Genomic DNA, 26,522 nt, shown 5'->3' with positions numbered 1-26,522 from the left:
GATTAGTTAACTCAGAGTGATGTCTTTTTTATTAAACTTTGTTTCTCTCTGCTGATTAGCTTATGAAAGTGTTACCTGTCCACACTACCAGATGTACCAATAGAATAATTGCAAGTTTTTGTTTGCTTTATGTTTACTTTCTGAATTTCCATGCATGCACAATGCAAAGCTTAGCTGAAACAAGGAAAAAAATGACCATTGAATGTAAAGAATATTGTGATAAATCAACTATTAAATATTTCCAGGTCCATATTTAGAGTTGTAAAAGTACTAGGGAATGTGCTCAGCAAGTGGGAAAAGGTTTTGTGTCAAACCTTTCATTATTTTATCCTCTACCCGTGAGAGGAGACTATGAAAGTGAACATGTTCCTTCAAGAAAACACATTTTCATGAAAACAATCTCGGACAATATCTAACCAGCTTCATGAGTCAATGACTGCCTTGCTACCACGGATCAATTTGCCATCAGAGCGCAAAGTGACTGAAAAGCTTGGTAAGTTGGTTTGCAGAGTTGTTTAGATTTAATGTTCCAGTGTTAATTATTTTCATGACAAACAGAGCTATTAAGCTGATGCTTAATAAGCATAAGTAATAAGCAATAAGTTTGTGTAATCGAAAAAACTCAATTGAAACTCCTTGAATAAAAGATTAGCTGTGTGTATATATCCTCCTTTACCAGTAAACAACATATACTGTATTCCCCTTAACCAACTCCACACCCTCTGATCAGGGGTCTACTTCATGCAAGGGAGATTGGCAGTGAACTTGGCACTTACAGATGTTACATAACAAGCACTACCGCTATAATGTAGGGCTAACTCATAATCATACCAAATGATAAAAGTAAACAAATGAAAATGTGCCTGTAGGAAAAACCAGATAACACGCACTGCATTATCTGAAGGTGCCACAGTTTTGCTACTAACTAATGCTTCTTATTCCAACCACCTTTTTGTTTTTTTTTGTATTCATTAGAAAAATAATGAATATTTGATTTCTTAATAAACAATTTTCTGTATTCATTTGCACAACAACGTTTTGGATTTTTACGTTCACTTCTTAGATTTTTATGTTTCACACTCGTGTTTAATACAGCCGTGGGGCTCTTTTGCCAACCAGAGGAAAACCGAGTGGTGGAGCTGGGACGTGTGATGTCACAGTATGATAGGTCTACACCTCATTTAATCGCCATGGTTACACTGGGCTTGATTGGCCAGCAAACTACAAGGATCTAAACCCCATAGAGATTCTTTAGAGTAATGTCATGAACAGACACCAGACCCAACAATGCAAATTAGCACATTTCTGTATCTGAAGTTCTTTTATGGGTTTATATCAGGGGTGCCCAAGTCTAGTCCTTGAGAGCTACTAATCTGCAACTTTGGGATGCATCCCTGACCCAACACATCTGATTAAAATGGCTGAATTCACTCATCAGCATGTCATTGAGCCTCTACCGAGGCGTGGCAATGAGCCATTTCATCTAGGTTGTTGGAGAAGTGATGCATCTAAAAGCTGCAGGACAATATCTCTTGAGGACTGGACTCGTGGTTAATATAATAATTCAATTTCCAATAAAATTTCCAATTTTAATCGATGCAATTTTTAATAATATTAGCAGAAATAAATTAGAAGACATATCCTTGAAATAAATCTTTGTACAGTGAACTTATATACTAAGAGTTTCACTTTTTAAATTGAAATAATGAAATAAACATTTTGACGACTTCAATTATTTTGACTGATCTAATTTATTGTGATCCACCTGTATACTCCACAGACAATCATTGTCGTAAAAATTTGATAAAAGGTCATGTGCTCACATAAACAGAAACAGTACTCGTTCTTGGAGAACAGACACTGATGACCGAATGAGATGGGGTGCAGAGAGATAGAAGAAGGCGCACAGTGAGATGGTTGACAAGTAATCCAGTAATGGAAACGAAGAATACCAGCGTACATGTGAGGCATGTAAAAGAAGATACATCATGACATTTAATGCCAGGGAAAAAAGATCACTCTACTTCTTTAAGCAAGCAAATATTGGCATTTCTCAATATTGCTTATCCAATCTCTTAGATTTAACTCACAAACACTTGCTGCCACACTGTCAAACACAAAACACTTAAAGGGCACAGCAACACAAACAGGCAAGACCATGCAGCGTGTTTTTTCTGCTTGTATTTTTTCAGTCCAGAGTCACACACTTGTAAATTATTTTCCTCATATCGACACATAACACTAGAACGTTAGAGAGCACACACAGACAAACAAATAAAGACAGAAGCTGAGGAATAAAATCTGCCCATTTCTTGCACACAATACAACACACACAGAAAACATAATCAAAAGGGCTGGCAGGATGCCATGAGAACCTACTGGGGTGTGTCTGTGGGGTCGGCGAAGGCAGGTATGGGGGCATACCTCATCAGTCTCTGCCGAGCGGCGCGTTGACCACACAAACTCCATAATGGCCACAAACACAGCGATGATGAGGCCGCAGATCAGCACCACAAAGATGCCCCCAATGTTCTCCATGCCCAGACCTAAAGCATGCCACAGTATAATCAGGTTTCATGCTTTTTCACTATTTTATTTCTCTTCCTTTTAATCTGTTTTATCTGTTGCTGAGGTTTTATCATTTGCATTGGAGTATGTAGAGCAGAGTTTACAAATGAGAAGAGTTTAATAATAAACCCAACATTCTCAAGTAGGGTTTCATCTTCAGAAAGTTTGTGTTAACATATGTATTCACCAGAAAGTGAAGAACAAAATGATTAAATACCCATTAAACTGTTTATCTTTGTCTGATATAATGCAACATGCTCTGTTTAAGTGGAATTATAAAACATTAATGGTTTTAAAAGATAAATCACAACTGAACCACTTCCAGGAACAAGAGTAACTTACCCTATATGCACCATCTTTTAAACATCTACTTCTCCTTTCACCTCAATCAACCTCAGAAAGCAGCCCTGATCTCCAGCTGAACATCAGAGTTCCCACTTTTCTCCATCTTATCTTCAATTATAGGCATGGTCTGCATTAGCAAACACTTATTTAGTTTTAAGATCATTGTTGTACTCTGTTCATGTTCCTGAACTATGCTATAAAGACATTTGAGTATCCAATCACCCAAGTTATTTGGTTGCTATGTAGTTTTTCACTTTTTATTTTGTATCTTAAATTCAAAATTTGAATAAAATCATGATTGGTATAAATTGTTTTAAGACAAAAATCAAAGCCTTGTAGCATAAAACTAACAACTTTTTCAGATAATTACCAAGTGATTTACAGGGTCACCATCAGGCTCACCGATAATCCAGAACTAACCTGTGACTTTATATCACTAATTGTGTGACTTTTGAACGTAATCGGTTGCACCAGAACCTTTTAGAGGCTTCATAGCAAAGGGGGTGGAGACATATGCACAGCCCAATTTTCAGTTTTGTTATTTTTGAAATTCTTTTTATATATTTTCTTTTCTCATTTCACTTCACCAAGAAAGACTATTTTGTGAACATCTATCACATAAAATAGGATTAAAAATATTTAAATTACAGGTTGTAATGTAACTTTTACAAAACACTGTATTTTGACTCACTGATAGTGTAAATTGTTAAATATCAGTCTTCATCAATCAGAAACGGAAGTTTTTCATATGGGCCAGCCGATCAGATCGAATGATTTCAGGCAGCAGGTTATTTCTTGGTGTGACTTTGAATATAGAAATGCCTTACAGTCCATTATGGATTGAATAAATAAATTAAGCAAGCGGGAAAAGTTTCATAATGTGATGTTTTTGTTTTTATAGCCTTATACATAACAGCAGACAGTCTGCAGAAGAGGGAATGAGTCTGAAAGAAAATGCAGTCATCCTGCATTATGCAACGGGTGGAATCATATTTTTGGAACTTGACCCACACTTGTCTCTAAATCTCTAGATTTTTGAGCCCCTGGAGGTTCACTCTTCACCATTGTTTCTACAAGATATGTTGGCCTGTCTCACTCACGTCTCGACTTTATGCACATGAAATGCCAATTATCAGAGGAGAAATAAAAACCACCTAGTCCATAAACAGAATTATAGAAGCTTTGATATTAACAGTACAGAAATCCTCATCCTATTTTTACCCAATGAGATAAAGTCTTGTACACTGGCTAGGACTTTACACACACTTAAACACTTACGCACTACCTGAGACAAACAGAACACATTTTGGAAACTAGATTGTTCTGGTGTCCCTTTATAGTGACATTAGGACAGACATCAGCCATTAGCTGCAGTCTAGTAAAGAGTGAAGAAACTATTTCTAGGGACATTAGACAGGATGAGGCAGCAGAGAAGAAAGGCAGCTCACCCTTGGCACGGTGGTCCTCCTCTTTGGGACACTGGCCTCCCTCCCACCACCTCCTCTTTAGGATCTCCAGCCTGTTATTCTCATGCAGCTGGAGGATGGCCTGCGTGATCTCTTCTCTGAAAGGAGATCCTGGCAGATGACAAGGAAACAAGATTAGAGCCAGCACTGGAAAGGTGCAGGACAATGAACAGTTCAGAAAAGGAGATGGAAAAAACACGAAATGAGAGCAGACTAAAGAACAAAAGACATAATTGTTGTATCCAGCTTTGAAGTGGATACAAGTGATCCTGTGGTGAGTAGAAGGAGAAGATTAGAGATAAACAACAAGATTAAATCCAGAGTCAGAGACAGGGGTACAGCTGCAGCTCAAATAGAAATCAAAGTGTTACGAGACAGATCCACATAGCAGAGCAGGAGGATTAAAAGGGAAATTTTACTTAAAATTGCAAGTATTAAGCCATGAATCAGAATCAGCTTTATTGCCAAGTTTGCACAAACAAACAAGGACTTTGACTCCGGTACACTTTGCTCTGTATAATAGTGGCAAGTTTTATTTAAGACGCCATACCCCTCTTAATGAAAAAGCTGACAGCTGTTTCAGCAGATTAATGTGAAGTATTGTTTGGAAATTGGAATAGGTTGGATGAACAAAGTCAAAACTACTAATAACTGAAACAAGTAAAATTCAACATTTCAAAGCTACCTACCTTCTTTGAAGTAAAAAGTAAACACTAAGAGTTGCATTGTTTGGACTATTTGCTCAAGCATTGTCTTCTAACAGAGGATGCTCTCTGAAGAATAAAACAGTAATACTGTGCTTTATTTATTATTTCCTTTATACCTTTAGACAATTACCTAATTGCCCTTTGTTTCAAAATCCCATTTATGTCAAGTCTTTACAGTCTCAACATTTCCCTGAAATTTCCCATCTATAGGGCCAAGTTAAACATGGGAATTATCCAGAGTGCCTTAAAAAGTATTCATACCCACGAATATCCTCAAGTTCTGAAGAAAACCATATATCCTTAAATTGATGATACGTGGTTTTCTTCCGAATACAGAAATGCTTCTCCTTCTTTTCTTTAATTCTTTTTCACATCCCTCTCTTCACTCCCTTCATCCATAGCAGAAAGTCAAGACTGGGCCGTCATCAAAATAGACCAATAAATCGGTGACGCAACTTTCATGGGTTAGACAGTGAAAAAACTTTAATAGAAATAGGCATGAATTGAAAAGCAATTAACTTCCTTTTTGTTACTCCCACATCAAATAATTTCTAACACAAGCTTTTTTTATGATCTAATGTCAAAAATCAGCAACAAGTACATGTGTCTGTTTAGCATTTTTGATCTCAGGTTTCTGTCTTTCTCATAGGTTTTTAATCCTGCTCCTCGTTCTTTTTGTTGGTAAAGTTTTCAGCGATAGATGTGGGATTAATCCCTGTCAGGCACGTTTTCTAACACTCTGTCCTTTGTTGGAAATGTTCAGTCACTCTGTGCCACTTCCTCACCAGCTGTTAACTGGTTGGGCAGATTGTCCCCCAATCCGTTTCTCAGTGAGTTCACTGGGGCTATAGGTGACCTACTTTACTCTCAACTGTAAATAGCTTCTGGAATAATGACTGAGTCCTTGGCTGATTCAAGATAGCAGGAGTTCATAACTTCTCTGAGGAATGGCAACATTGAGATATATTACGGAGAAGGTCATTGTGAAATTGTACAAAGTGGAAAATGTCCCAGCAGAGTTGGCATTTAAAATTTCAGAATGTCCATCCGGCTGCATTTATTATCTGGATGCCCCGGTAATTACAGTGGTCCTAAAAGGTTTACACACCCATGTTAAAATGCCTGTTTTTTTCATCTGTAATGTGACTTAGAACCTTTTTATTGTTTACAATTGACAACAAAACCCATGGTCTGCCGTGAGATTTCAATCTGTAGTTTCATTGACAAACAGTATCAGTCAGGAAAAGGATTCAAATGAATTTTGAAGTCATTACATGTACCATGCAGCATAGTAAAGAGAGTAATTATCAAGTTAATAAAATTAATGGCACAACAGTGACTTTATCAAAAACTGCACATCACTCAAAGTTAATGAAAAGCCAAGAAGAAAACTGGTCAGTGAAAGTCCCAAGAGACCTACAGCAACATTAATGAAGCTGGAGAAATTACTGACAAGACTGACTGTGTAGTAGCTGTGACAACAGCCTACTGCATTGGTAATATGTGTGGATGATAGGGTAGGGTGGCAAGACAGAAGCATGATCTGATAAAGAAAGAAATACATTTGAAGTGTCCCAAAGCATGTTTAGAATATTACGGCCTGAAGAAACCAAGCTTGAACTTTTTGAATATAATTCCAAAATGTATGCTTGGCAAAAAAAACACCAAGCCCACAGTGAAGCATGGTGGTGGCAGCATCATGCTCTGGGGCTGTTTTTCTTCAGGTGATACTGGGAACATAGTGAGGGTGAAGTGACATATAAACAGTTCTAAATGCCATGGGATGTCGCCACAAAACGTTCAGGCTTAATAGGAAAGCAGAAGAGGAAGAGCAACTTTCTGTATGAGAATGATCCAAAACAATAAAAGGATATTAAGTTTTGAATTGACTCAATTAGACCCCAGACCTGAATTAAATTGAAAATTTGAGCTATGACCTGAAGAGGGCTGAGCAAAGGAGATGTCTCAGAATTTGACAGATTTTGAGCTTTTTGCAAAGAAGGGCGGGCATATATTTTCAGGTTAAGATGTGGCATGCTGATACACCTATGCCCAAAAAGATGTGTGTGTCAGCTTAAGGGTGTGCACATTAAGGCAATCTCAGAGTTTTATCTTGAAAGATTTAGATTTTTAACTGTAATTGTAACAGATTTTTTTAGTATAGATTTTATGTTCATTTTCTTTCTGTATCCAAAATCGTGAATTGTCCCCAAGATGGGAATGAACTGATGTAAAATCTATAACAAACATCCCATGGCAAACTGCTTCTTTTCATTTCCAACAAAACCGAACAAAACAAAATTCATGTGTCCAGAATAATGGAAAACATAGCTCTTTTTTTACAATCTAAATTAAATGTGTAGTTTTTCTGTCTATAATTCTTTAAAACTTTAAAAGCCTACAGTAAATTTCTAAATAAATACACTTTTATACTAACAAACTCATGCTGCAACACTGTCAGTTTGCTTTACAAGCTGCAGCACAGATACTGCAAAGCTCAGCAGGGTTACAAAGAAAATACTTTGAAGGTTGTGTGGCATTAAACTGACAAAAAATTTCAATACTTTATTGATGTGTCATTAGTCTAATCAGAGACATGACAGATGTATCCGTGACCTTTAAGCCACAAGCGTGTTAGTAGAGGAAAAAATGCATAAGGTGATTGTAGCCTTTGAAGCCTGAATAGACCCCTTAATCCTTCATGTTTATGCTGCCTCTTTTAGAAATCTTTAAGAGGCTTGCTCACACACTCATTAATTCATGAGAGCATCTTGATGTGTTTCTTTTTAGACAGTTGTTCAGTTGTTAATGTATCATATTCGACCCTTTTGTTTGTTTGGAAAGTTTAAGGCATTGAATTGTGGATGTGAAATGTGATCTTCTGCCTACTAAGAGACATAAGAACATTTTTGAAATTTATTGGAGTTACTGTGCAGGTAAATAATACTGCGATTAAATATGCTTAGAAAAAGAAAATCTTTTTTTCTATTTTATAGATTTCATACAATGGTTTTATTTTTTTCCTCGTCCCTCTGTGAGTTACACAGCGTAGCTTGCAGAAACCACGTTTTGGTCTAAACCAATTAGCATTACAAAAATTGATCCTCATACTCGTACTCGTCGTCTTCCGCTTATCTGGGACCGGGTCGCGGGGACAGCAGTCTCAGCAGAGACGCCCAGACGTCCTTCTCCCCAGACACCTCCTCCAGCTCCTCCGGGTGGAGCCCAAGGCGTTCCCAGGCCAGCCGAGAGACATAGTCCCTCCAGCGTGTCCTGGGCCGTCCCCTGGGCCTCTTCCCGGTGGGACGTGCCTGGAACACCTCCCGAGGAAGGCGTCCAGGAGGCATCCGGTATAGATGCCCGAGCCACCTCAACTGGCTCCTCTTGATTTCGAGGATCAGCGGCTCTACTCCGAACCTCTCCCGGATGGCCGAGCTCCTCATCCTATCTCTAAGGGAGTGCCCGGCCACCCTACGGAGGAAGCTCAGAATATTGATCCTGGCATTTCTTAATTTATCCATTAACATCAATATTGTTGGGACCTACAGCCATGGATTTCAACATTAAAACTTCGAAGGGGAAAAGGGGGGTAGCAGAGGACTTCCCATGATGCCACTTCCGTATAAGACCCCCACCCTTCCCACATATCGCTCTTCCACGCGGCCTTCCAGAGGGACCGGATAGGGGAGGAAAGCGCGCTGATGTCTTTTGCTGGCAAAAATACATAAATTCAACTGGATCCAAAGCCATACGATCATCGTTCATATGCAAAGTTAAGTAGAATGAAATACTGTTGGTGTTCGAGAAAAGCCCCGGCCTGAAGGAAGACGGCAGAAACCGCAGTGGACAGGACGAGCCGCCAGCTCTCCGGAGCTAACTCTTTTGTTCACAGAGCGAACGCAGAGGTTAGCTACCAAACTAACCGCTTGTTGACTGTGGATACCTTCTTCAAACTTCGCCCTTGGACAACATTCCCTCACCATGGTCAGAGGTTAGGTTTGGGCAGATTAACAGTTAGGATGAAATAATCTGAACGTTTTCATTCTATGAAGTTTTGTTTTGTGGAACCTGGCTATCTTAGTGCTAGTAGGCTAGCTACGGCACGTGCCGGTTCTGTGTTCTTTGTATGTTTTAAAGTTAAGATAAACTTTATTTAAAGGGTGATTTTAACCAGAACATTGCTCATAACACGCCGTCCGCGCTTATGCATTTTAACCCTTTTTTTAATCCTGGTATTTTAAAGGTATGTGTTGATTCTGGTGCTAAGCTATCCGCTTCCTTGTTAGCTTAACAGCTAACCGGTAGAGAACATGTGCTACTAAAGACTATTCAAAAGAAAGGTTGTTGGTTTTCAAGCTAGTGAATAATAGTCCCTGAACATCATTTACTAGATTTGATAACTAAGTAAACACCATTAAGCCCCATTTCTCCAGAAAGATTTGGTTCTTTTCCAAAATACTCCCTTAATAATATTTCTTCAAATATTATTTCAATAAATTAAGGCAGTTAATTAGACACCGTTGAGAATTAGTCATCCAGGAGGTTGGTTTTATTCAGCAGATCATTATTTAAAACATTATTTTATTAAAATTATATTTGATCTGATCTTGCATTGTGAAGGGTTGTCTAGATGTTGCTGATTATTCCCTAAGTTGGTTCCAAGACTAACTTAACTTAATTTCCAGATTCTTCAAGATAATCCTTGGTTCTCAAACATAAACATTGCATGGTAATGTTGCATCACTCTTTTTGGTCATGATTTCCAATCATCTTTAATCAACTTGTTTATATTGTACATAGTCCATTAGTCTTTGTTATTCTTTAATTCTGCTTGGTAGTTTAGTTGGATTGTTTTAGCATAGTAAAGAGTTTGTTAATTGAAATATGTTTGACTTTGAGTTGACTTATTTTTGTTAATAAATTCTTGTACTTTAAGAAATTGTGTGAATTCATTCCATGTGTGTGCAGAGTTTATGCTGCTCAATAATGTCAGAGCTCGTCTCACACCTTTCTATTTTGTCCTAATACCATCGTCTTAATGGGCTGGTATTCACAGGACAACCCTTAACAGACTGAAATATTATTTGATAAAATATTAATATTAATTATTAAATAATATTCTCAGATTCATATTTACAAAATTATGAATCATATTTCAAATTTAAATCTAATGTAAGCTAAACATACAGGTTTGTACAAAAGCCTTTAAAATAGTTGTTGTGTTGACTTATTGATTCCAAGACATCTTTGCTGCAGTTTTCTAACAGTGAGATCTCTTTTACATCCCTCACATCTTCCTCACTGCATGGAGGCAAAATTGGCTTGGATACTCTTCCTGCCTTGTTTGTCACAGTCCCAGCTGATTTTACTTTATTATTGCTCTGACTGTAGATATGAGCAAGTACAGGTGTGTAGCTTTCATTGTTGAGCCATTTCTTGAAATTCAAAACAAATCTGCCTAAGTTGAATTGTATGTTTTCTTAACTTTCCCATTTGGAGAGTGGCTAATAGAAATGGGCCTCTATGTTATGTCAAACTATACTCTAGGAAAGCCATAATTAAAAGTGCCTCGGCGCTCCACAACGTAAAGTAGTAACATAAAAAATGTTTCTGCTATATTTACAGTCATATTCAATAAATTACAAAATGTGTTCCAGTGAGGATTGTTTGTCAGATTAAGAGTATTTTTTGAAAATAACAACCTTTAAGCATTTATGAAACATTTTCTTTCAAAGAGCAGACATTTCCATATTAGAAAAGGCTTTTTTTATTGGTCTGAACTAATATTCTAATCTTAAATGTCATGGTTTTCTTAGGTGTAGCAGAAAATCCTCATAATTAACAGAAATAAAGGCTTGAAAACATCAGTCTGGGTGCAGTTAATCGATAAAATGTGTTTCAGTTAGTGAGCTAAATTATTAAAATAAAATAACTTTCAACAATATTCTAACTTATTGAATGGGTGTATGTCATGGGAATTGCCAAAAATTAGCTTTTCAGTAAAAACAAAAAGGGGGGATGTTTTCCCAAAAGTAAATTGTAGATTACATTTTTCTAATATTTACTGCAATAAAAGATTAATTTATTTCAAGATTTATTTCACATCTTATCCGGGGTGTGCCAGTATTTGTTGATTGTGCTATATGGTATGTTTTTTAATATATTGTGTATTGCTAAGTAAATGTCCATTTATAAATAAATACAGTATTAATTAAAACAATAATACAATTCCAAAAAACAAAGAAATAACCAAAAATACATACAATGTACATTGAAAAAACTCAAGCTCATGTCTGAAACATAGTACAAAAAGTAAAAACTAATGAACGCCATCCATGTGCAACAAAACGTAAATGTTCAGTTGTTCCCATATTTACATTTTTATTTTTGTAAAGCACTTGTTTATTTATTATAACACTTTTTGCCCAGTTTCCTTTCAAATTTGTCTATGTCTCAATTATTACCACTGTTTGTGTCTGCTTTTATTTCATGTATGAGCTATTTTAGTATGGCAGTGAGAGCCCATAATTGTCTCACCACAATCTAAAATGTTAACTGAGGTTATATAGGCATAGTAGGAGTAAAGACTATGCTGCAGTAATGCTCATTTTGGAATCATATTGTTCCAAAAACAGATTTGGTGAATAGCCAAGGCAAAGTACAAATACTGAAGAGGAGGCATAAAAGCACAGGACTGAACAGAAAGACACTAGTAAAATAAAAAACGCAAATGGGAAGTAAGGAAAAATGAAACAAAATACATAAATGCCATTATAAAACAGAAAAATTGAACATTATTTTAATATTTAAAAAATACTAAGAATTATATATTTATTGATTTATACATAATTAAATGACTAAAAACTAATTAATTAAGTTTTCATATTTCTGCAATATTCTGCCATTTGATTTTATATTTCTATGATGCTCTTTTTTCTTTATATTACCTAGGTCAGTGCTTTTCAACCCTGGTCCTCAAGGCACACTGCCCTGCATGTTTTGGAAGTTTCCCTGCTTTAACACACCTGATTCAGATAATTGCAGTTCAGCAAAAGCCTGGTAATCAGCCATCAACTGAAATCAGGTGTGCTGAAGCAGGGAAACATCTAAAACATGCAGGACAGTGTGCCTTGAGCACCTGGGTTGAAAAACACTGACCTAATTTATGTTTTTTACTCAAAATGACATTTAAACCCTGCACTCTAATTTGATAAATTATCATTCCCCCATTGTCTTTACATGATGGATCTTTGTGCATTTTTGAAAGCAGATTTTGTAACATGCTCACCCAGCGGCATGCCGATGCCATAGCCCTTGGTGTCCAGCAGTCCTCCTATCTGAGTGAGGTTACAGTTGAGGCCACGGTAGTACTCGTTCATAGTGCTCTCCATCAGGAAGGCGTACTTGGAGTTGAGTACACGTGCGATGCCCTCCTCTGTGCTTTTCACAAATACGCTGGGCAGTTTGCAGTTCATGTAGTTCCACATACGCTGGTATGTCTGGTACCGCGAGTTCTGCAGGGAAATAGGAATGTAAGAGTGGGAATTGTTTGTATGAGCTTGCCTAAAATATGCATTAAATGTCTGTGAAGGAAAAATATGAAGAACATAGAATAAAAGAAATGCATCCTGGATATAAAGAGAAAGGTAAGTATACAGTACAGAATATCCAGGGTTATTTATTATAACCCGAATAAAATATATAAGGCAAACAAGACAAAAGATAAGTGGAAATACTGTATAGGGAACATTTGTTTCTGACTCAGTTGGATGGCACAGTAAGTCTGAAACACAAAGACGTTTTCTGCTGGTTTGCAGCCTGCCACATCCTGATATTTTACTATACTGCAGCATGTCAGCAACTACACACCAAGACACTTTTAAGGTGTGTTGTTCCCTATGGGGAGTCTGAAAACAACATTAATGTATTTAGAGAAAAAAAGATTTGCCTAACATCTGAAGACATAAACCAGGAGAATAAGTAAATAAAAAGACCCACGACAAGTCAATCAGAGGAAGCACGAGTAACTATTAGATTTAATTTTTTCTCTCCAAGAGGGTTCTGAGGAAACATGAGATGCAGGCTAGTTGCCAGCATCAGCGTGTCACTGCTGCACTGCTGAATAATAACCAATCAGATCACTTGTTCTGTAACTGTTGCTCTTACACTTCTTGCCTCTGTTCCTAAAATTGCCATCTGCTGGGTTTACAGTGAAACGATGATTACACTGACAACACTGATTTTTTATATCATTTTAAAAAGAAATTAAATGTTAAGCCTATAAACATTCCTTTTATGCAGTTAATTATTAATTATATTGTTGCTAGTGTTGCCTCTCTGATTAAGTTTTGTCAGTCATGTGTGGGACAAGAATGGAAATTAGACTTTCTCATGGAAATATATTTGATTTGTTTTTAACTAATCTAAAAAAATAAAAAAAAATCTCTTTTTTCTGTTTTTTGGTCTCTGAAAGGGTTTTTCTGATAAACCTGAACTTCATGTACTATAATAGATAAAGCGCCTTGCAAAAGCCATAGATCCCATTTAACCTTTTAACAGTCTCTCATATCATATACTGTAAATACCGCAAACCTCATGTATTTTATTAGGTATTCTTTGACAAAGAGCAACACAAAGTCGTGCATAACTATAAAGTGGAAGTAGAATAGTTTTAAAAATATTTAGCAAATAAATGTCTGAGTTGAATAAGCTGTAGAAAAATGTTATGCAGGGTTAGGTTATCAAACAATATTTAAAGTTTTGGGATATTGAAGCACTGTTCAGTCTATCTGAAAATGGGAAGAATATCACACAACTGAAAACCTACCAAGACATGGCCGTCCACCTAAACTGAAAAGTAAGGTAAGGAGAGCAATAATCACAGAGGCAGCCAAGTGCTTAATGGTAAGTCTGGAAGAGCTGCAGATATCAACAGTTCAGGAAGGAAAATCGGTTGGCAAGACCACTTTAAGTTGTGTATGCCACAAATCTGCCCTTTATGGAAGAATAGCGAGGTTGAATTGTTAAAAGAAAGCCGAAATAACTCCCCTCCACAGTTTTCCACAAGTCATTAAGGGGACAAAGACATGCACTCCTCAAAATCTGGAAGCAAGAAAAGCCATTACTCCAAGAAAGCAAACAGAAAGTCCTGTTTGCAGCATGTGGAAGAAGGTGTTCTGGTGAGATAAGGAAAATATAACTTTTCACCTACATGCAAACATCATGTGTGTTAGAAAACTACCACATGCAACAGACCATGACCTCAGTGAAAAACGGTGATGGCAGCATCATAATGTGAGGATGCTTTTCTTAAGCAGGGACAGGGAAGCTGTTCAAAATGGATAAATGTAAATAAACATAGAGCTAAACTAGACTATAGGAGAGGTTCACCTTCCAGCAGGACAATGACCATAAACAGACAGAGCAGCAATAGACTAGTGTAAATCAAAGCAATTTCATGAGTTAAAATGGCCCAGTCAAAGTCCAATTGAGAATCTGTGGCAAGAGTGATGTGATGTCCACTAGACTATGTTGCAAAGAAGGGTGGACCATCATGTCACTCTCTGGATATACAAGGCTGGTAGGGGTGTTTTCAAAAATACCTGCAGTTCTTCCACTTCACATTGGTGCACTAATCTAAGTTGGTCTATCACATAAAAATACCAGATGTTATGTGACCAAACAATCTTAATCTTTTTTTGGCATTTTGTGTTTTTCATGGCAGATAGACTATCTTATATGTATGTGTTTTAAACTATTGTACCTGTAAAAGTGAGAAAAAGCAAGAGGGTAGAGGGTAACATCTGTGTGTAATAATGCGTGCATGTTTTGTATGTTTCTGTGGATCAGACACTGAGTGGGGTAATGTACTGTAACAATGAAACCAGCTTATGTAGACAAACACAGAATGCTCTATTCTATCTTCAGCAGGGACAAAAAGGAAAAACAAACACCACTTGTCCTGTAGTCACTTCCCTTAAATGCACATAAATATATATTTTTAAGCTCTCACCTACACACATTCTCAAAGGCTAACACACCAACATCACACATAGGAAAAAACACCTTGACAAACACAGATGTCAAATCAGACGCCTGAAGCGCTGTCATAAAGCAAACACGGGCAGTCACCCACCTAATACAAGAAGCCATAAAGAAGAGCACACAGAAGCTCAGAGGAAATGTCACGACAAACATCCACTCAACCAGCAGCATGCAAGCTAAAGTCTGAATACACACACAAACACTTTGAAAAATGCAATAAAAGCGACACAGTGACTCTGTAAAGTTCACTAAAAACAGAAAGAAAGCCACAACACGATCACATTGATGCAAATTAGCGGTGTGTAAACCGGTTAGCAAATACTGTTCTTTGATGCACTTTATTTCAAGTTTGGTAAACCTCAAAAAACAAGATGTAAAAACAAGCGTTGAAGCATATAATAAGAATATTCTTCTGATTCCTTTATTTTCTGTGGGATTCAAAACTACCGCTTCCATTAAAGAACCTGTTGTACATTTTTCACTTTTGTGGTTAATTTATGTTAAAACAAAGCTTACTTTGACTGTGCAATGATCCTTAGAAAGAAATTAAAATCGGCAAGTCAGACCTAAAAGAAATCAAGCTTATGCAGTGCATCTGCAATACAAGCAAAGAACTATTCATGAATCCACAGACGCTGCTGAGGATAGTTTTACCATGAAGAAAGTCATGGTGCTCCCTCCATGAATGGTGCCATACTCAATGTTGGTCTGGTCAGCCAAATCATCTGGAGACTCGATGGGAACCTCCATCCTCTGAACGGTCAGGAAGGCTGCTAAATTGGCCGTGTAGGAAGAGATGATAATCAGCGTGAACGCCCACCTGAAAGGGGATAGAAAATGGAGAGAGATTAGGTACTGTAGGTCCTCTGTCATCTTGTATGAATTACATACAAGATTACTTGTTATGATGCCTGCAGATATTCTCATTGTCGAGCTGGGAAATTACCTATCTTGGCAATGGCCTATTTCTGGTATAACAGTATAGCAAAGATCTAAAATTTGAAAAACAATGTTACTGTCATACCATTTCTAAAGTTTGGGCATTGCTCTTCTTGACCCTTCATCACCTGTTTATGTGCTCTGCCAGTCACAATAATAGATTTATTTTGCAAACAAGAAAGACAAAGATATCTGTTTGGAAAGTCATTACATTACGCATAAAACAGCACCACGCATCACTTCAATTAAGATAGCACCTTTTTTGAAGGTACAGCAGTGAAGCTAAGAGCGTCATTTCTGTAAAGCAGGCTTGCTACCTGAGCACAAAGCTTGACTAATTACCAAGCTAATATCAGCTTAATAGCATTTTACTATATAAATAACAAAATGAAATAAATACAAAGCATTCTGCATAATAAGAACATTTAACTGTAAATAAATTCAGATACAATGTAATTTTTTGTTTCTTAGATTAGTTTTGTTGGCAGATCAGGACACTTATGTTTATTGGGGGCTCATCCGGGATCAGTATATTCATGGTAAATAACCAGGGGAAACCATAATTTACAAAGAGTAGCAGCCCTTGAACAAATGCATGCAGCAGCCAACAGAGTTCAGAGGGACTACATCCAGCCAACATGTACAGCCAACAGAAACCCTACGCCTATGGCTATCCAAAGCCACACAAACTACACAAAAAAACCTCAGCTGATGAGCCCACAATTATCAGTAGAATTAGAGATGTATGGCGTACATGAATGGAGAATATATTATTGGCCTCATAGCATAATTGCCTAAGTCATATTTTGGCATATTTGTTTAAGTAGTGTAATGCGCTAACATTACTAGACTAAAAAATTAAGGTTGGCAGCATATGTCACTAGGTCCCCGAGTGTTATATATTATACTAAACAGAAACCCATTCACATCTGGCACCAACATCCATCCTGCACAATCAGATCACTTCCAGACAGTGCAAGTGTGAACAAACTTAAAATGTTTCCAGGAATGCTTCCCTTGGACACTTATCTGCTTTAGGTGAGCAGTCTGAACCCAACACTTCCAATGTTTTTTTGTTTTGTTTGTTTTGTTAGTTTTTTTTCCAGCAGAAAATGTTTAAAAACTCAATAGTGTTTTCTTCCATGACAACAGATGCTCTGTCATAACTGAACATTTTGCTAAATAGTGGATGATAGGATGCCATATAGGAAAGCTTCACATCTACGGTTTATTCTGACTGCTTTTAGGGTAATACCTTACCGTAATAACATAACAGAAATAACCATAATTTAAAATGCCTCATGTCAATGACATGACAAGAATAAGTGCCCTAAAGCAGTGTGTCGCATGTTCAATTACACAGTACATTGTACACAATAGTGGTGTGAAAAACATTCTTCCAGCAAGTCGTCAGGTGCTTTTATCGCTGAATGTCAACGTGCAGATCTTCTGTGACTTTACAGATAACCTTATTTATCTCATATCATGTATGTTAAGCTACATAACTATGCTCATAAAGAGTTTTGAAAGCAACATCCTTTCAGGAATTGGGCTCTGCCCGTCAGTTCCAGTGAAAATAGCTCTTACTGCTTCAGCATACTGTTGGAATTATGATTATTGATTAATATTTATCAAGAATTATAATTCAGTCAGTCAGTAATTTTCTACTGCTTATTCCATAGTGGGTCACGGGGAAGCTGGTGCCTATCTCCAGCAGTCTATGGGCAAGAGGCAGGGTACACCCTGGACATCGTAAATGTCGCTGGGTCCGGGACTCGAACCCGGGACAGCCGCCATTCGAGGACTGTAGCCTCTGTATATGGTTGCGTGCTTTCGCCCCTACACCACCAGCACCGCCCAGAATTATAATTACCAAACATAATTTGACAAAATTAATTTGTTAACCAAAATCCTCATTTATGAATTGAAGCCAGAGATGTCCTCTGGTGTTGTAATTGTGGCTCAACGCCTTTGATAATTACAAACGTTAAATACTCAGAAATAATTGGTAACTATTACCAGAGATGTCACTGTTTAATCAACCGTTTCTGCCGAAACGTGTGGAACTTTAACCTTATTGTGACTGACAAATCATAGTTGCACAAAATAAACACAAAACGCCTTCTCTTTATCTATGTGAATATTTATTAAATCACAGCCTGATACAATCGACTCCTCCGATTTAATAATCTTCACCTACTCAAACATGCAAAGTTCTACACAAAAAGGGCAAAATATCTAACTAAACAAAAAAAAAAAAAAAACAGCAGTGGGTGTGTATGAGGTCAAACCAGCAGTTATGGCAGTTATGGCAAAATAAAAGGGGAATATGGTTGAACGAAGCTTTGGGTGCGCCCCTCCCAAAGTGTAGCTCAGCGGGACACGGTCAGTCATAAACCTTCCCCCAGCAAGGTTGTAAAACTCAGCCCACACAAAGGATCATAAACCCTTTTGGCGGCAAACCAGTAAAACATGAAGTTTAAGACAAAGAAAATGGTTGATTTTCACCATAAGGTTATTATAGCGGTCCAGTTTCACAGCGCACCTGCGCGCAGGTGTTCACATGGTAAAGACACACTTGCGAGACACGGCGGCCTCCGACAGTACCAGCAAGTTTCAAAACAATGGCATGCACATACAATTCAGAACACATTAGACTCTAAACGGCGACTCTAATCGCAATAAAACCTCCTACTCTATCCTGCCCACGCTATTCCTAATAAATAAATAAAAATAAAAGGATAAGTTTTACTTTGTTGACGTCTTCCTTCTGAGCAGAGGGAGAGAGGAGGAGGGGGAAAGTTGGAAGTTAACATGCGTCCACAGTTAACTTCGGAAAGAGCGGTCAGTCTTCGTCCTTTGGCCTCCTTGGTGAAAAGGAAAAATATGATCTGACCGTCAGCAGTCAACTAGAACCAAGTAAGGAGGGAAAGTTGCGTCTCCTTGAAACTCCGTGGTTTTGGTTACGTGTTAAACTCACGTCTTCGATCGGAAAAGTGAAATTTCTGGCCTTCTCATTCCAGAAACCTCTTTCATGAATTTTTCGTTGGCCAACGAAGGAGAATAAATGAAGACTCCACATGGGACCTCGTCTTCTTCAGAGAGAGATGCTTCAGATGTTGGTCCGGTATCCAACGTGAAAAGCGCTTCTTTCAAACGTTCGCCTTCCTATATTGCCTCCTGTGACGTCAGACCTGGGACGGTCCCGTCATATCAGCCGCAGTGGCCGCTGAGTTTTGTAGGACAGATTATCCTGCGGTACAAAATGGCCGATGACGTTGGAAAGGCATAGTGGCGTCCAACAACGTGCAAATGGTCCAATATTCAGCAAACAACTGGTCCAACAATACCCAGACGTTTTGGACAATTTCATGCTCCCAACTTTTTGAGAATAGTTTGGGAATGGCCTCTACACAAAGCAAGGTCCATAGAGACTGTGGGCTAGGCATTCACATACAACATCAGTGTCTGATCTCACAAATGCTCTCCAGGAGGACTAGTCAGACATTCTCAGAAAAATATTCTTAAACCTTGTAAAAATCCTTTCCAGAAAAGTTGAAGGTGTTAAAGCTGCAAAGGGTGGACCAATATCATAATAAACCCTACATATTAAGAATGGGAGGGCACTTAAATGTATGTGTGTGATGGCAGACAAGACTTATTTTGGCAATATAGTACATAGGACATTTCCTGGACATATGCTTTTCACACACTTTATAAATACCTTAGATAAACAATCTAAAACTGATGAAATACCTTTTAAATTAAGATGTTTTCTCAGTAAAAGAAATCAGTAACATTGCTGTAAATCAGTGCTCTGAACATTTAGATACTTTGTAAAAACAGTTGTGAAATATTTCAGAGGTGTTACACACATAACCTTGTAGAAACTGGATGTCTTTGCTTACCTACCAACTTAAATAAAAAAAAACATCATGTACCCAGCACATTCTTAATTTTCCCTATCTCACTCAACTCTGTGTGATCTGCTGTTCCTGTCTTCTTCTCTGTATCTCCTTTGCTCGTATAAACTTTTTCTTTCTTAGCACATGTCTTTCAAAGTTGTTTCAGGAGCATCATCAAGTTTTTGATTTTTGCTAGCTCTGCATTTGTATTGTTTGCATGAAATATGGACACTCAGAAAAATAAACCTTTGTGTCAGCTATTTACCCTAAATCCCAAGTCCACGTTTGCAAAATCCAATAAATATGCAACAAAAAAGCTGCTTGAAAGGAAAGATACTGGTCATTTTGAATATGTCTTCCCGTTATATTAAACACAGTAAAGCCTTTTCAATTAGTAGTAAAAAGACTAAAATGTAAACACATCTGGCTTCTTAGAACCATAAAGTGGTGAAATTGTCTGCTTCATTCCCGCTTATTAGGTTTGAGACTCAGTCACAGCACACACCTTGCATGTCTTCAATCTCATATTTCAGATGTGCACAGGGAAAACTAAAAGCAGCACAAACGTATTTTTACAAAGTCAAGGTCGAACATTGAAAATTCAAGACACTGTAAAACAAATTTCTAAGATGATGGGAAGCGTTAAACTGCCAGGGACATGAACAGCTCAAGTGCTCTCTAACTTACCACACACCGCTGACACATCTAGTGGACAAGGCTCTGGGCATTATCTCTGATCCCTGCTGCATGAAGCCGCCGATGGGGAACCACAGGCTGTTTCCCAGTGTGTACTGGTTCTCCAGCATGTCCCTGCGCTCCCGCAGACATGGGTGAGGGTTGTACCACTCATAAGGGCTTAACCTGGTGAGAAAGCGTGAGTCCATTGAAGCAACTTTGAGGACAAACTGTAACATTGTGATGCACCTCTGTCGTTTAAACAAGCCAATCAGTCATACGACCTCTGTCAAGCTGTGTGAGGGGACATGTCCAGGGAAAAAAAATGATATATGACAAGTCGCTTGTGTTTAACAACATAAATGGCAAGAGAGCTCAGATGTGAGCTGCAGACAATCAGTGCAGTGTGTGATGTAATGGACTGACCTTGCTGCCAGGAAGAGCACACAGCTGACAGCCAGGTAGGCGAGTAACATGAAGAGCCAGACAGCTGGAGAGAATGGATCCAGGAAAGAGAAGTAACCTGGCTTCCGACCCTAAAACACAGTGAAAAAAGAAGAAGAGAAGACAAAGATAGATGAGAAAACTAGAGAAAAATAGAGACAGAAACTGTTATAAAATTTGTCTACTTTGCACCACAGGGGGGCAGTGTCCCCCCCAGAGTTTCAATACAGCGTTTGCAGTGTTTTGAAACGGTAATGCTTCGATCCACAATGATTTCTGCCAGAGCATACCTGGCGTGGACCCAAAACCTCATTAGCAATGTAAAGCTGCCCTTGTTACACAGTTTTGACTTACTGAGCAAAAATATATTCCTACTCTAAACTTCACTGAGGACTTACACTAATACAATCAAAGGGTTCAACACAGTTTCAACAAGTGTAGGCTGTCATCTATTGCATCAATATAAGGGCTTAAAAACATATCCAATCCAGCACAAGATCTAAAGTGTTAGTCAACAGGTGCCCAACAGCCTGAGATAACACCCTCACCAACTGAACTCGGTACAAGATGCTGATCCCCAGGGTCATGAACGGCTTAGAGAAGTCGATAACTTTCTCTCTCTCTGATGTGATGGTGAAGCCCGCCACAGCCAGGTCAGCTTTCTGGAGGATTGACACAGATATGTTTGTGGGTAGATAGCAGCAGGGGTGAGCAGAAGATGGAGGCAGCGTAGGAGATGAGAAAGAGGACAGAAAGTGGTCAGCAGAAACAAAATAAGACACAAAAGCCTTGCAAACCTATTCATAACACTTCAACTTTTTTTGCATGTTACCATGTATCAGCTACATGCGCCACTGTATTTAATTGGGATTTTGGGTAACAAACAACACATAGTGAATTATAAAAATGATTCACTTTTTTATTAACATTGGAATCAACATGTTGTGGAAAAAACCTTTTCCATTAGCCCCATTTACACTGATACCCCTAAATAAATTAAAATGCAATGAATCTCCTTCAGAATCCAGCTGTGCATAATTTAATCTCAGTATAAACACAGCTGTTCTGGGACGATCTCAGAGGTTTGCTAGAGATCAATAGTTTGCAAGTCATGTAGGGAACACCTGAAACATGTGGAGAAGGTACTCTGGTTAGATAAAACAAAACCTCAACTTTCTAGCCTAGTATGCCGAGTGTGGAGGGAAACTAACACTGCACATCCCCCTGAATAAACTCTTCCCTCTATGAAATATGGGACAGGTGAAGGTTTTTAGAGTTGATGGGAAGATGGATAAAGCTAAATACAGTTCAGTTCTGGAGGAAAACCTGTTAGAGGCTGTAAAAGAGTGAAGACTGGGGCAGAGATTTATCTTCCAGCAGGACAACAAACCTGAACCTTCAGCCAGGGCTACAATGGAGCGGCATTTATCGAAGACATACACAACTGAGAATCTGTAGCAAGACGTCACATTTTAGTTCAAAGATGAACACAAACAACGTGGTGAATACAAATGCACCACGCAATTTTCAGAGCGTTATTTGTGATATTTAAATATCTTGTATAATTTTCTTTCTCTACTTTTAAGTTTAGGGATGTAACATGATAAAATATGAAAAGGCTTAAGGGGTATGATAAATTGTGCAAGGCACCGTACTTAAGGGAAGTTAAAAGTTCACTGTGCCATTTTTGATGAAATAGGTAGATGTGCACTTTTGTCTCACACATGCTTGTACTATTTCTCCATGATCCAAATTAAACTAATTGAAAGTAAACATTAGGTGCCTGGTCTTTCCACCTGCATAAAAACCTGCAGGTCTCTGGTCTCTCGGCCTCCCCTCCATCTCTTCCATTAAAAGCTAATTGATGAACATGGACTACTAATTAGAGTCGAGTGATTGGGCTATGAGGAGGGTGGGGAGGGAGAGGAAGCATGGAGAGCTAGGGGACCTCCGCTGTGGCAGACCCCACACAGGGACCATGGCTCTGTAATTGAAGTATAGCATATGGTAATTAAACAGAGAGGGGCTCTCATTAGCCTGCTTCAACCAGAGTGTCAGTCACAGGCTCAATAGGCCTGGACAGGTTGAGTGGAAAAAAAATTGATATTTATGTATATGTAAAAGAAAGTGGCTAGTAGTGGTTAACAGCTTGGAAACAGAGCAGGCAATATTAAGCAATTTTTCCAGTGTCTTCTGGGGAATTATCAATTCTGCTTTTGTCCTAGATAAGAGTGTTACTCCCCTCTGAGGGCAATTTGAGACATGGGAAGTTACAGCAGAACTGTGGTTTGGGGCTACAGCACAGGCATGTGTACAAGTATGTGGCTGTGTGCATGCATCGCTGTGTGTTTGCAACACATTTCTGGCTATTGTTGTTGATTGCTGTGTGCTTTCTGCACAGTACTCACCCTGTTGATCAGCTCTCCGACCATGCCAGTCCAAGAGCCGTTGGGCTCCGGGGCCCCATAAAGCCCGTCATCCACCAGCTTGATCTTGAAGGAGAATTTCAAGGTGTCTGCCAGCTCCCTTAGCATGTCAACACAGAAGCCCTCGTACTGTTCGTTGCCCTCGAAATCCTGGTAATTGTCCTTGCGCATCACATATGGGTTCTCCTGTGCAAAGGAGATAGATGACAAATCTCAGTGTGAAACAAACAGTGTTTAGTTTTAGTAGATACCATCACCTAAATCAAATGAATCATTTACTAAATTCACTTTGGTTTTCTTCTAGAGATTTTCAAAGAGCTAATTAAGGGTTTAAACAACAAGGCAAACTATCAAATCCAGCAGTTAAAACTTTCCCTCATTAACTTGTTCAGTACATGGAGGGTGCAGCGTTTGTGTTCTGCTATGCCTTTTGCTTCAAATTAAATAGAGAGTTATGACTGGTGTCAAAAGGTTTAGCTAATCCTTTGCAACAAAATTAATGAGCATATCAAAAAAGTATTTAGACCTGCTGCTGCCAAACCCATGTGTGCTTGAGTTTAAATTTCAAACCGATTTTTGGACATTGTCCAGACTTTTTCTGTTAAAGAGCAGAATTTATGGTTTCATGGATTACAGAAAGTTGTCCACCTCCAGAACAACACACTATCCCACCATGTGTGACTATTGGTATGATGCTTTTTGTCTGAATTGCTGTTAGTTTAAAAAAAAAATACAGTGTGATGCACACATTTCTAAAAGTTCCACTTTTTTCTCAGTTGACAGAATTTTTTCTTAGGGATAATCAAGATGTTTTGTGGCAAATGTGAAACGGGCTTTTGTGTTTTTGGAACTCTTTTCATAGATGCTATGTTTGCCCAGTTTCTTCCTTATTGTTAAGTCATGACCACTGATTTGAATTGATTCTATTGATGTCTGCAGTTCTTTTGATATTGTTCTGGGTTCTTTTGTGACCTCCTGGATAAGACGTTAATGTGCTTTTGGAGTAATTTTGGTAGTCAGCCACTCCTGGGAAGATTTGTACTTGTTACGTGTTTTCTCTATTTGTGGATAATGGCTCTCCCTGTGTTTTGCTGGATTCCCAAAGCCTTAGAAATGGATTCGTAACCCTCTCCAGACTAATAGATGTCAGTTACTTTGTTTCTCATCTGTTATCGAATTTCTTTATTTCAAGGCATGATGTGTTACTTTTTAAAATCGTTTAGCCTACTTCATGTTGTGAGACATGGTATATTTAAGTAATTTTCTGGTATTACTGGTTTGACAGAAATCAGGCCTGGGTGAGGCTGGTAAAATTAATGCAACTTTCTAGCAGTTAATTACAGTTAGTTCTTGATTTAACAGGAGTTGGTTTACTTAGGGCCAGAATGGCTTGGATAGCTTTTTTCCTTTAATAAAGGAAATTATCTAAATTACTACTAAGGTCATCTTTGTCTTGAATAAAAAAAAAAAGGCTTGACGATATGAAGTGTTTAAGTGTGACAAAAAAGCAAAAACAGAATAAACCCATAAGAGGGAACATACTTTTTAAAGCACACGAAAATGTGCAAGCCTATATTGTAAGTCTAATAACTGTTTTGAATCATTTTAGATTTGTCAGAAGAAGAAAATATATCTGTAAATGCATTTAGGAATTTTTATGAGACATTTTCCCAAAGTTTGAAATTTATTGGCTTAAAGTCAGGGTACCTGAGCCTCAGCAGTCAGTACACAGTATTTTTATCTGCTCCCTGTGTGTCTCTTACAGCTATAGAAGTCTAATAGAAAATTGCTTCAATAGACATAATTCAATAGTGGGGAATGGCTGCAGATGAATGTTAGAGGGGAAAAAACCTTGGCAGATTAAAAAACTACAGTCAGTGAATAAAACTGATGCAGACAAACCTGGGTAGCAGCTAGGCTATCACAGAGAGTACTTGATTTATCTCAACAGCGGTGCAGCAGGGAAATAAATGGTTCAAGTTTTGCAAGAAAAATGTTTGGCTCCAGAAAGTCTGACTGCAGGAATTGATTCAGTAATGCATTGATTCATAAAAAAAAAGTGTCTACCAAGTGATCTAAACAAACAGCTTAATAGCATAGCCAGTCTGTAGATTAAATCTAACTGCAGCTGCAACACACAAGTGTGAAATAACATAAAAACCTATAATGGGTGAAGAAAGATGAATCGTCTAGAAATGTAGTAGCTGTGTTTTATGTATTGCAGCAAAATCTCAGACAAATTGTAGCATTGTAGGACAACAACTAGGGTCAATCTCTTAAATTTTAATAACAAACATTCCTGTAATTTAATTGTTTTCCTAAGGTAAGATGATCTGTTATCCAAACAGTCAGCAGGGTGAGTGGGCTGCAGTGGTTGCAGTGCAGAAGGGTGTCATTTGCGTAAATTTACATGTAAAGGTTATTCAGTGTGAATTCAAGGACTTTACTACATGTAAAATACAGAATTAATACAAAGAGCAGCTTTTCTGCAGTTCTGTATCCTGTTGGCCTCTGAATAGAAACAGTTCTTGCATTTGCTATTGCTCCTGTTATTCCTCCCTAACAGGTTTAAGATCTTCTGTGAATTCTTCCACCAGTGAGGCTGAAGGGTCCCTGTGTGGCTCGAAGTTCAGTTTTGGTAACTCACTGTATTCATCTAATTGCCCTCTTTGGAGCTGTGCAGAAAAGAGCATTACAGCTGCTGTAATACATTGTGAAACATGCTGCCAGGATATCATCAATGGTGCACCAGTAGAAGTTGGTGAGCAAGTCCATGCCCAAACTATTCAGTTGCTATGGTAACAAGTGCCTCTGTCGTGTTTATTTTAACATTTATTGGTTAAGATCATATCAGATCATCACTCATATTGCTTCCAAAGTCCTAGGTCATGCTATCCTCCTGCATTCTCCTATAGTTCACAATGAACTCCTTGAACTTGTTGAAGTTGAGCAGTCTTATCCCTTCTCTGTAAAAGGATGCTTCAGTATCTGATATGCAAAAGA

General features: G+C 38.1%; 1 protein-coding gene across 9 annotated transcripts in view; it reads right to left on the bottom strand.

Annotated features, from left to right (window-relative positions):
- grik5 (glutamate receptor, ionotropic, kainate 5) overlaps positions 1-26,522 on the bottom strand; it is a 157,305-nt gene that overhangs the window by 2,211 nt on the left and 128,572 nt on the right. For 6 of the 9 annotated variants that reach the window (XM_047361259.1, XM_047361260.1, XM_047361256.1 and 3 more), the window contains 8 exons: positions 23,502-23,705; positions 21,642-21,755; positions 21,076-21,185; positions 20,662-20,835; positions 15,785-15,950; positions 12,375-12,600; positions 4,362-4,490; positions 2,380-2,546 (listed from right to left, as the gene is read on the bottom strand). In XM_047361259.1, coding sequence (XP_047217215.1) covers positions 2,380-2,546; positions 4,362-4,490; positions 12,375-12,600; positions 15,785-15,950; positions 20,662-20,835; positions 21,076-21,185; positions 21,642-21,755; positions 23,502-23,705 — 1,290 coding nt within the window. Of the gene's footprint in view, positions 1-1,823; positions 1,861-2,379; positions 2,547-4,361; positions 4,491-12,374; positions 12,601-15,784; positions 15,951-20,661; positions 20,836-21,075; positions 21,186-21,641; positions 21,756-23,501; positions 23,706-26,522 lie in introns of all 9 variants that reach the window. The other 3 variants (XM_047361264.1, XM_047361265.1, XM_047361262.1) reach the window with 3 other exon arrangements.

This window comes from Girardinichthys multiradiatus, chromosome 3, assembly GCF_021462225.1.
Source record: "Girardinichthys multiradiatus isolate DD_20200921_A chromosome 3, DD_fGirMul_XY1, whole genome shotgun sequence".
In the NCBI taxonomy this organism is placed as follows: Eukaryota; Metazoa; Chordata; class Actinopteri; order Cyprinodontiformes; family Goodeidae; genus Girardinichthys; species Girardinichthys multiradiatus.
This window is presented reverse-complemented; position numbering and strand designations above follow the sequence as displayed.